Here is a 12,761-nt window from a genome sequence, read left to right as displayed (position 1 = left end):
ATTGATAGCCATTAAAAAATCATTGCGAGCAATGAATATTTCATAATTACAAACATAATAATTATTCAATGAATGTAATAATTATTTAATAAAATCTAATAAACAACATTTGTCGCGCTTACTGAAAACTATTACCTATTAAAACGTTGCCACATAAATTCAATATGATTTCAATATTAATGTCTCGCTGTATAAGCACATAGATAAATTGTATATTGCACATTTTTTACTCCTCGCGCGCATCGTCGCGAAAGTTAGTTATTTGCTTATTTGCCAACGAGGAAAACGCATTGCGTGACGCGTACACGGAAAAATCTTCCCTTTCATCCCTACGTGCGCGTCGCGAGTACTCCCACATGTTGCGGTTTTCGGACAAACCTTTGTACAGCTCCTATTAACCGTCGTCCCTAGGACCCATGGCGGTTTGCTCTTGACGAGACAACTGACAGAATCGTTTGATCAAAGCTCGGGACAACTCCATTACGACCCAACGAGCACAATTTTCTATGTCCATGCACTTTCGCGCAATCGTATATCGCACAGAGCTTCTCAGCTCTAATCATAATAATGCTCGCGGTCGTTATGGAGCTCGCAATTACGCATTTTAGCACTCGGTCGATTGTAGATGTACTGACGAAAGACGGGATCACAGGAGCAATTTGGTTACGCGCGGAGCGAATGGTTACCGTAACTTTTATATCGCGTGGCTTGGCGGGAGAATAATATTGCGAATGCCATTTTATATATGCCCGCTCGAAAGATGACGGGAGAAAGTACGATTTTCCATGTTGAAAGAAATTTAATATTTTATCCCGAGATACACAAACGCAAGTTACAATATTGTATAAGCGGCATTAGTGCAAAGCGCATTAATATTGTTACGCATTTTTGTAACTTGTTTTTTAAAAACCTTTTATTTTGCAACTCTTGTCAACTTTGGGGGTTGGTTGCGTGATGTAATAAATTAATACGCTTCTTTCGCGTATGTGTGGCTTTGTTATTTCTTCGCCGCAAAATTACGACCCGCGCGTTAACGTGGCGTCGCGCCAGCCAACGGCGCGGGTAATTACGCGTAGAAAGAAGGAATTCTCCGTCGTCCGTGTGGGGTAATCGCGCGGAAAATCTGGAATATGTAAAATTCATTCGCGAGAGGAGCGTTTCGCCCGCCCTCATCATCCTCCTCCCCCTCCTCCCTGTCGATCCTTCGATTCGTCGTCTCGACGGAAATAAGACGTTCCGCGAATGAATTCCGAATGATCCGCTGCGCGGGATCAGGTAGATATCGCGTACATTTTAAACAGGGTTCAAGGCGGGATCGACTTGCTGATTCGCGTAATGAAAGAAGCTCTACGAGAAGAGGAAATACCTACCGCGCAAGTTAAATAATTTTTCCGAAGGAGAGCGGACGTGGGCAATGGTGTTTTGACGCGACTTGAAATCGTCCGTTGCCGCTTCTACTTTCCACGGTGTGAGAGGCAGGAGTTGCAGCACGTAATTACGAGTTTCTTGTTTTTCTCCAGATGTTGTCGCGAGTCGCAACGCGCCTCTCCTAGTAAAAGTCATTGCGCGCCGGTATAATTGCTTTCTCGCCGAGTATATACACTCCCCCCTCCCCTCTCTCTCTCTCTCTCTTCCTCTCTATCCGTCTCTGCACTTTATTGGTAGATCTCTCGCTCTCCGTGTTCCTCGAAGAAAATTGCGAGGGATATCCCGCGCGTCGTTTGTGATATTCGGAGCCGCGCGAGCTAAGAGAATCTCAACTCACGCTCCGTCAAGAAAATACTCGTTCGCTCCGGTCTCGAGTTAATCCCTCCCCTTCCCGGGATTACGGATCCGGATGCTGCGGATGTCGAACGCGACGAGGCGAAGTTTGTTTGGCCAAACGTACGAGAATACTCGAGCCGATTCATCGTAAAAAAAATGGAGGGGGGGGAGAGCCATTTCCCAACTTTCGATAAACGCATCGCTTCACAAACTGTGATATATATCTCCTCTTTCTCTCCTCTCCCCTATCTTTTTCTTCGTCCTTTCGTATCCGGTGTAAACAGAGTTCGACACGTTCGACAATACTGGCTCATCAGTCCATTGTCGTCAAGACTACAATAGCGCGGGCGGTGACGGCGGCCCTTTGGAAAACGTGCTCGACAATGGCGGGAAATGGGCGCGATTTCGGCGATCGGGATGCACCGAATGCACCTGCAAGTCGGCGGACTTGTAGTCCCCTCGGATCTGGATTCTGTCCGTATTGATACAGGAATATCGGAGGTAGCGATGTCGCGTGAGCCTCAGGAAGGAAGCGTTCTGTCAAGTCGCATGGTAATCGCTATCGGTTTATAGAAAGTCGATTGTGATGATAACAAACCGGATGCAGCGGCAGGATTCTTCAGAACTTTTTACAGAAGCTATTCTTCAAAAATATATTGTAATGGTAATGTTGTGATGAAAAAAAATATATAATCCACAAAATAACAATTTGCAATCCTTGCAAAATAATAATTTAAATAATTAAATAACTAAAATTTTTTACTAATTCGTAGAAACACACAGTGCAATTTCTCATAATCTAAAATTTTATAATTGCACAATAAACGTGTAACGTCAACTTTGAATCGAATATGTATTGATATGTATTCGCTTGGTAGCTCGCGGATTCTTTAAATGTCTCGCATCAACAAGCCAATTATGGCGATGTATCATCTAAGGCATTTGAAAGATTCGTTAACGAGGTTCCTGCGCATATCTCTCTCTCTCTCTCTCTCTCTCTCTCTCTCTCTCTCTCTCTGTGACAGTGTTTCGGTGCTAGGGCTTCTCAAAGAACACTCGCATTCCCGCTTGTACGCGCGTACCATCCCCTCCGTTTTCTCGACATTCCTCGCAGGCGTACAAAAGGGCACGACACGAGCACCTCTTGACAGATGCACGGGTGCATAAGGTACTGCAGACTATGAATATGCGAGTTTAGCATCTGGTGCTGCAATGTCGAACGGAGGAGTACTGAAAGAGAATGTGTTGTTTAATCTTGCAATAGTGAGTCTCACAGTCTCGTAGATAAGCCAAAGTCTTTCTTACCATACTTGTTTTTTTAATTCGAGAAAATCCGCATACATTCAAAGTTTCTATTTCCGCTTCACACATCATTGACGGATAAATAAAAAATATTGTAATCACATTCCTATGGATACTTTTAATTACATTTTTCCAACGTTACCCTATTAGTGACCTCACAAAGGATGAAAATACGAAATATTACATATAAAAATGTAAGAAGATTTAGATGATTCTCCTTAAAGGTTTTGCAACGTTTGATATTTTTTTATTGGTGCTTTGATATACAGAATATCCAAAATTTACGAATAAAAATATTATAGCTCTCGAAAAATTAAATAAAATAGGTACTTGCAAATTTTTATTTCATCCATCGCGTATTTTACAAGCAGTTTCTGAGATATAAAGATTTAAATCAGAGATACTACATTTACAATTAAACGATCCCCCGTATCAACTATAAAGTCGCATGACTATTTATACGCAATTTGTAATTAACCAGCTTTAATGTCAAAAACCACTGCTCGAAATAAAAGTTTACAATTTAAATAACTATTTTAATTAATTTTACGAGATTTTTTTTTCTACGGTATTTCGATTCACAAATTTCGAAATATACCTTTAGCATAGAAATAGTACAATGTAATTCCAGATACCATGGTTATTATTCAAGTTACATTGATCGCTATTGCGGGATTCGTAACTTATTGTTGGTCTTTCTCTCGTAAAGAATGAAAAGTTGAAACATGCATTTTCGAAGTGTTTGCATCCTGTTTATTACCCGCTCTCCTTACAGTGAAATAGTAAAGCGTGAGAAGTTTAACGTGCGTTCCACTTTTGCGCCTTCGTATTTGTTCCTTCGGTCGCGTTGTTTACTCCTTCGACGACACTATTTCATTCTCGGTCGATGTATAAATAGCGCAATCCAGAGATATACATTCAAAGCCCTCGAACAAAGTGGCAAGCCTCACCCGAGAAAACACTCGGGATTATTTGCATTCTACGGAGAAATAGGAGAGATGAGCCAACTTCGTGTCACATTCCATCTTTCCAGGCCAATCGGAATTGTGGTGCGCGAATATTTATATCATCCGCCAAATGATAAATAGGATCACGGGTTTGAGAACATCGAAAAGTAATGGTGGTAACTCTGTAAGTTATTTTTTTGTAACAAACATATATCCGCAGGCGTTATAAAGCAAGATTATGCCTTTTTTAGATAAAAATAATAAAATCTTGTTATAATATAGAAAAATGTGCAAAATTTATGACGAATTAACTTCAATAAACGCTATTATTACGTTAAACATTAAATTTTTAATGGGATTAAAATTTCTAATAAAATTCTTTGCTAAGTGTGTTTTATTAAAAATTTTGATCTCATTAAAAAATTTATTCCGTAACGTAACGATAGCGTCTATTCAAGCTAATTCGTCATAAATTTTGCTTTTAAATTTTATTATAAGATTTTATTATTATGGGGTTTTATATTACATGATACAACTGCGCAAGGCACCCGTGATTATACATAACAATTTTTCCATGGCGTATGTAATGTTGCGAACTTCTTAAGAGAGTTATTTATACGTTACCGCGAAACTGCATATAGAAGTTGCACCCGGTAGCTACATATTCCCGAAGTTTGGTCTTTACCGTTGGGAGATTCGAAAAGTTCGGCGGTTTGTTACAGTGTTAATGGTCCCTTGACCAAATTTTTTAATCTTAATAACGAGATCAAAACGAAAAGAGATATGTGTCCTGCGTTTTTCGCAGCACATTTTTTTTTTATGTCGCGTTTGCACAGAGTATAACAAAACAAACAAAAATAAATTTGTGTACTAACGTTCTTTTTGATAACGTCATGGAAGAAAAATAGAAGGCAGAAAAGTTACATAAATCGTAGGAATAAACATACTACGTACGCAATCCTTACGTATTGCGATTAAAAAATACTGTAGCTTTTTTTTTATAATTACATTTTTTTCTCATCAGTCACACCTACTTTGGAAAACTAGATTTAATGTTTAATTTAACTATTAAAAAAAAATGAAGCTTTTCCTCTTCCGTGTGCTACACATTGGGGATCAGGAAAATATTTAAATTTGCTGCATGCAGACGAAGACGTTAATCTTGTCTCGAAAACCCGACTGCAGCTCCGCTCTAACGAGATTCCTGAATTTGTATTCACGAAGAGCACGACGAAGCGATGGGGTTTCGATTAACCTCGATCGAGTCCTCGTTCGAGACATACTATCCTAGAGGCGACTTGTAAAAAAAAAAAAAAGAGTAGAACGCACGCAAACAACACAGTGGCAATTTTGCATCGCGCCAGATCATCGTGACGAGTTACGGGAGATAAGACGCCGCTCTTCTCTCTCTTTCTCCGCCTGCGTCCTACTTTTCTCTTCTTGGCCTCCCTTGCCTCGTTACCTTTCTCCTTCTTTCCGGTTATGTGACCGATGCTCGTAAAAAAGCTCGGAAAGAATGCCACGCTCTTTCTCTTATCGTCAGTCGCCTATCCGGCCAACGACTCAACGACAGATACAACGTAATGAAACGAGGGAACGGCAGGGCTGCAAGGGTCGTACATCAAAACTCACCCCCCTCCCCTCCCCTGATCCTCTTACGACCGTCTCCATTTTTTATCCGCATCGCAATTTTTTACGGGCATGCCCCCGATCAATGGGCGAGAATGAAGCGGGGTACCTCTGACGATCTACTCAAGGATCGTCGCGGCTCGCATTGGATCGCGAAACTTTACGATCCTCCCGTATAACCTCTCTCGCTTATCGATATTACCTTCCCGCTGCCGCCGCGCTTACCACCCTCCCGTCGTCGTTCCCGTTGTCGTTGTACCAAGGGGAATGAAGAAATATATCCGGACGCGATCCAGACGACGATCGCACGACCGGCTTTCCAATTTAAAAGCCTGATCGCTTTCACTCTTCACGGGGATCATCCCGATGATCGTCCGGTGAGTCCAACCGATCCTCCACCCTCTCCTCCCGCACCCGCGGACGTCGGTACGTCGCGCTGTCTCCCGCGGTATTAATATTCGGTGCCATTAACAGCGCAGCAATTGCTTTCACCGGCCGAGAGACACGCTCCCTTACGCTTCAATCTGAATTCCAATTCGGTTCCCCGCGTTCGGGGTATAATACCCGGTGGCTGTGATTGCGCGCGGTACTCCTGGTACACGCCTCCATCTTCCCGCTCGGTGTCGCGGTTAAGGACGATAATAGCGATTCGAGCAAGTAGCTGGCGAAGTTACCGGCGAGGTGACAAAGTACAGAGGGTCGTGCAGAGCGGGTAAAGGGGACGGTGATTCCCTCCCCGTCGTCCCCCCGCCCCCTCCCCCCGTGTGCTGCACGCTGTAGGTGGTGGACCGGTGAGAACGGGCGAGGGCAAAGGGCGAGGGAGAGTGTATTAAAGGGGCGCTATGACCCGATGCGCTTGTCTCATGCATACCAATAAGCCCTCGCTGCTGTGCGTCTCGTATGTATGTAGCCGAGTATCCGCCTGCAGCTTGCCGACAACTTCGCTTATTTGTCCTGTGAAATAGATTCCGCGTCGCTCTTGGCCCTTGACGGCGCTCGTGATCAAGATTGCCGTCCGTATGTACCGATGCGCGATAGACAATGTTGTGAATATATAGATTAAATTAATTATATTCCATCATTATTTGATCGTCGTTCATTTAGCACCTTGAGATAAATTGCCTGAAAGGCCTATGACACGTACAAAACCGAGGATTTGTATTCACAGAATTTTTGAGGTGACATAATTTACACACACATTAACAATACCAATTGTATATAAAGTTATGAAACAGAATTTTAGTTGTAGTATTGCAAAATTTTTTTTAAACTAAAAAATTGTATTATAAAAAAGTGAAAAGACCACGTAAAACGATATAAATTAAAATTATAATGTACAGTAAATAAATTAATCAAGCCAATAGATAATTTATTAAGATTATTGTAATTAAGTAAAATATTACATTATAATTCTACTCTAAACTAATTGTAAAAAATTTAGAATGAATTTAATGAATGAGTTAATGAATGAAATTTTCTCGCATAATTTATATTGCGAATTTTTTCTTTTAAAATATTGTCGCACGATAATATAAGATTTTTATCTTAATCAGTAAAAAAATGTCCGTTCTCTCGCGTGAGAGCCAATATCGGACGGAAAATAATCTGCGATAAACAATACGCCGGAAAACAACGTTAACCCTCGCCGGGGAGAGGGGGGGGGGGAAGGAAGGAGAGAGACGAGCGCGACTGGCGGAATACGACCGGCGAAACAAATTTTGATTAACGAGAGAGCTTTCGCAATTTCGGGAGCGCGTTCCGCGCGAAAGAACGCTCCAATTTGTCCGCGTAGTGAGCGCGAAATCAAATTAAGGCAGACGCGAATTTGATCAGCGGCGGCGGCCGGCGGTGGCCGGAGCCCGAAATCTCGGTGGAAACGCAGAGCTCGGACGAAACGCTCGGAGGGCCGACGACTAATGACAGTTACCGCTGTGAGTTGATTCCCGCTTAAAAGATTTACGCCCGCCTTGTGTAGCTTGCAAATCAAATAACTGACTGGCTTCACCAAAAGTACTCGCGCTCGCGAACGAAAAACCGAAACGTCTATTTGCTCTCCTGAGATTATATATATTTTTTTTAATCTTCATAAAGTTAACATTTCTTACATCTCACTTGTGGATTAGAAATGTGATATGTAATCAAATTTTATTTATTTGTAACAATTATAATAATTACAATTTCCCTCGATAGAGATGACTATTATATTCTATAATAATATTTTATATATTGTTATATTTTTTCACTTGCAAGAATTGTTGATTATCTAATCTAGCCGTGTGAAAATAATTTAGCATATAATTTATTGTGTACAAGAGAGAAAATTGGATGGCTGTCGAAAGCGTCACTTTTCCGAATTGGCGCATCGAAGCAAGTGTAAACCTGGAACTTTGGAGATATTATCATCCGCTGACGTGTCCCAAATTGCATGAATTTACCGCCGACAACACATAATAAATCGCGCGTATTGTGTCGAGCGTGACGTTGCGTCTCACGTTATTTGAATTATTAACTCGCTACAACGGTATGTGTATCAATTACGCGATATTGACATTGTCGTTCCACTATTACGTGTCATTGCAGAAAGAGAGAGATGGGAAGAGACCGAGAGAGCCAGAGACCGCGTTATTACGGCCGAGTTAGAATCGATCGTACTTATCATGTGTCTATCAAAGTATTCTCTGTGTGAATATACAACGAAAGGCGAGTCGAGTATCGATTTTGAATTAGAAGATTACGCAGGATCATTGGGCTTTAATTGAAACGCGAATTAGCACTGGCCGATATGATCGCGCATGAGATTGCAGTTAGAAGCAATCGGAATCCCGCGTATCCGAAACTGTCATGGTATTCCTAATTTTTCAGCCGTCAGCCGAAACATCCTAATAATTACTGTTTCGAACGAAGGGTGAGCAACAACGTCGTACCGCGGAAACATTCGAGCCTATATCGTGTCGAGTTCTGCGTTCCCGCGATTTAAAAATCCGATCGCGCTTTAATTGCATTCCTGTGCGAAATATTAGCAACAAAGCGAGCAGCAATAAAATCGCGTGATGGCACACGCCCGCATAGCCGAGTCCCGTCGGAGGGAGGAGAAGCGGGTGCAAAAAAAAAAAAAGAGAGGAATGTCATTCGCACTCCACTTCAAATATCGACACGCCGACACTCGAGACAGATTGGGACACTCTTTTTAAACGCGAGCCGAGAGAGCGCGGAGTCTCTGCCAGACGTAAACTAATAAATCGCGGCAAACCGTCTCTGCGAGCCCCGAGATCCGTTTCGCCGGCTGCGAAACGCAGATTAATAGTGATGAGGCACGGCAGTGTATCAATTACATTGTCGTTATAACGTCGTCAAACCGATGCCGATGTCGCGCGAGCTAATTAACGAATCTCCATATTAGCAGGGGCCGTTGAAAATCGAGATCGACTGGGTTGTCTTATTGCCCTGGTAATAGATCACTTTGAGTGATCCTGATTAACGAGTGCGCGAATCAGACTGATCGATGCAGAACGGCGCCGTCACTTTGACTGCATCGTGGATTAAAATTTTGTCCGATTAATTTTGCTTTTAGCTGTAGGTGAACAGCATAATTTAACCAATAATATAACACGTCAAATTCATGATTGATAACAATGAAAAATTCTAGTTTTAATCAATTTTTTTTTTTCATTGATATAAAATCGAGTCGTCAATTATTAGATAAAGAGATATTTTAGTTCCTGCATAATTGTGTTAGCGTAAAAGTCATATCGCAGTAAATGAACTAATAAGAAATAGAAAGAATCCATATAGCAAAATGCTAGAAGTGTGCCAGCAAATTCAATCATGCTAGAATAGATTTCTATCTACCGTGTTCTCTTTAAAACTTAGTTTCTGTCATTATGACGTCAGTCATAATGTAATAGAAATGCAGCAAGAATAGAGCACATCTTGCCATTATGATATCTTAATGCAAAGCAATTGTTTTCTGATTCGTTTCTACCGATGTCAGAAAAACGATAGAAAAAAATTTCATTAACAAAATATGCAATAGATGCTCCTAGCAGGTTTAGTTAATTAAAAACATAAATAATTACGCATAATTACATCCGTATGTAAAATAGTTTAATTTTTACGTTAAACATTTTTTAAATTAGTATTAGCTCGAATACAAAGAATTTTCATCAACGTGTTTCACGATTAATTATTACTTTCGCAAAGGCTCCTCAGCAATGCTTCCGGCTGTATTAGATATTTTATGAAAGGCAGCATTAACCTATACACGCTTCCAGCATATTGCTATTTGTGGCACGTTTCTGATAAAACTCACGACGCTATCGTGTTTCTCTGTTGCAGGTTATCCTTGTGCCTCACAGTCACACGGATCCGGGATGGCTGAAGACGTTCGAACAGTACTTCCACAGCTCCACGAGGAGCATCCTAAATAACATGGTCTCGAAGCTGCAGCAGTGGCCGAACATGACCTTTATCTGGAGCGAAGTTTCATTCTTATCACTGTGGTGGGACAGGTGAGTGCATTTTATGTGCATATGCGATCAAGCGTTTTACAATATTTGCAAATAAAAAGGGAGGAAGGGAAGCACACTTCAAATGCCTCGCGTCAGAAAATGCGTCGGGAAATATTTTTCAAATCATAATATATTTATATAAAACGAATGTACATGGACTTTCGCTCCTTTCTACGTTTAAATTGAAAATGTTGAGGGCCGTCATGACAATAATAAAATACAGTTAACAAACAGTATAAATGTGTAAATTGTAGAAAAGCTCAAATAATACTAAGTTGCATAATGGTGCAGAAAAAGCAAATAAAAAAAAAATAAAAAAGATTTAGTTTCAAGCGGCATCCTGCGAATTTCCGATAAAAGCTGCGAGCGAATCGTTATTCTCGGAATTCGCGAGGTATAATTAATATTGCTTTTCCGATCTATAGTTCTCTTAGGGGATATTTCATTAATGCAAATGTTGGCTTCTGCATTTGTAATTGAAGACAAACGCCGGTTAGTTAGTGTGCTGAGTAAACTACGAATTTTTCCGCAAACTTTTCTCGAAATTGTAAAATGTGGCTTCGGTGGAAAAGAGAGCACGCTATACATGACGCGGAGAAAATGAACCGTCTCGCGTATGTCTGATAACTTAACGTATGCGTTTTCCGCTTTCGAAATTCGAACTCACGACTGACGAGTATATGACTGATGAGCTTTTTATCGACGATATTCCACTCCTTTGATGAGGAGAGAAATGCTTCAACAATGATATTGGCTTTTGCATTTCTAATTAAAGGTAAACTGTTCCGTGCGCGCGTGTATTAAGTAAACCGTACGTTTCTCGCACGCAAGCATCTTCTATCTCGGAAATGGATTGTTGTAAAATAGGTCGGGAGGGGGGAGGGGGGGGCGATAGTATCGGGAACTGGATGGTGGTGATTCTCGGTGAATCACTTGGCGCTTGAAAGAACGGGGCGGAAACCCGAGAACAACGGCGAACGGTGGTTCTCCGCTACTTAACGAGCCGCGGAAAAACTCGGGGTGGAAGTAGGGATGAAGAAGACGGAGAAGTGTCACGAGTGGATTCCGAGAAAAGAGAGACAGAAAAAAGAGCGGGTAAAATGATAAGTTCCAGATGAGTTTCACTGGGGAGCTCGCTTTCATTACTCTTCTCCAGTTGTTAGAGACAGAATGAGATCCCGCAGGTTTGCTCAAAAGTAATTTTTACTCGAGGATTTAGTCACTCCGCGGATTGATACGGTTTTATTGGATCACTAGGAAGAAAACGGCGCGGAAATGCTTGTGAATTATTAAGTATAATCCGAGCTGAAGGGTTCTCGTAAAAACTGAGATGGCTATATACGTATAATCGATTACAAAACTCACGATAAAATACTGGTGAAATATACTTTTGTCACTTTTGTGTATTTTAAATATGCTGCTGTAGACGTACCCTCATGTAACCTCATGTACCACCAAATTGTTTTGTATATTTTTTATTTCATTTGGTTACATCGTATTTGATTTTTGTTAAATTAATATCAAATAATTATAGTTGAATTAATAGAAAATATTAAAATAGGCTTTAAAAGATTTGCATCAATTTATATATGTTCTTTAAATAAACATTTGTTAAAAATGTACAATAATTACATGATTATTGTATGTACAGAACAATTTACTTTTACAGACTGATATCAAATTTTGTTTTAATAAATTTTAATTATTTGTAAATCTACAATTGATAATTTCTTTTAATAAAATTTGATGTATTTTCAACAATTCAAGACTTTATTTTTAGAAAAAGAAATAGTAGTTCAGAATAATTGCTTTCATTCTGTTTTATTTCGAAATACTTATCTTGAAGTTTCGTATATAACCAATCAAACCGAATGCATCCGACGTGCACCGAAGCCCTGGAAACGTAAAAAGCCAGGAAATTGTATCGGCATCCGGCGCATATAAAAAATTTATTACATCGGTGGCAGTGCAGTTTAAACAGACTCACGTCGAGGAAAGCTCATCCTCAAAACGCCCCAGTTTAGCCTGGACGTAACCACCTTAGGCTTTAGCGACCTTAAACCAACCTACTAGCCACCTGGGAAAACAGAGAGAGAGAGAGAGAGAGAGAGAGAGAGAGAGAGAGAGAGAGAGAGAGAGAGACATATAGCAGGTGGAATCCGTGGTGGCTTTATGGCCGACATAAACGACGTAATGTGGAAACCACCTTCGAATAGGGAAGGATATGTAGGTCGTACATAACACTCGGACGCACAAATCACGTAAATCCTAGTTGGCTGAAATGCGACGGTGGTGGCGATAAATATGATTTGCAACTCCGAATTGCGTGATAGCCAGTATAAAACAAACGCGAGTCAGGCCGGGTCACGCGAGAATGATTAAATTCGACATTGATTCAAAGTCGAATCGGGACTGATCATTCACGGCGGAAAATTATTATTTCCGCCCAACGCGAAATCAACTTTATGCGCAGATATAAACTTTGTCTTCGTTGAATTTAGAGTTGATTTTTCGAGTACTTTTTTATATTAAACTAGACTTTTATGTTTTACATTCTTATATTCTTATACTCCGACATTTTCTGACTGACTGCAATGAATTACTTGAGACA

At 40.7% G+C, this 12,761-nt stretch overlaps 1 protein-coding gene across 3 annotated transcripts in view; it reads left to right on the top strand.

The window, feature by feature from the left end:
- The window catches only part of LOC105838363 (alpha-mannosidase 2), a 140,886-nt gene that overhangs the window by 106,841 nt on the left and 21,284 nt on the right, over window positions 1-12,761 (top strand). For all 3 annotated transcript variants that reach the window (XM_012683880.3, XM_012683879.3, XM_036293904.1), the window contains exon 4: window positions 9,978-10,150. In XM_012683880.3, coding sequence (XP_012539334.1) covers window positions 9,978-10,150 — 173 coding nt within the window. The remainder of the gene's footprint in view (window positions 1-9,977; window positions 10,151-12,761) is intronic.

Source organism: Monomorium pharaonis, chromosome 11 (assembly GCF_013373865.1).
Source record: "Monomorium pharaonis isolate MP-MQ-018 chromosome 11, ASM1337386v2, whole genome shotgun sequence".
In the NCBI taxonomy this organism is placed as follows: Eukaryota; Metazoa; Arthropoda; class Insecta; order Hymenoptera; family Formicidae; genus Monomorium; species Monomorium pharaonis.
This window is presented reverse-complemented; position numbering and strand designations above follow the sequence as displayed.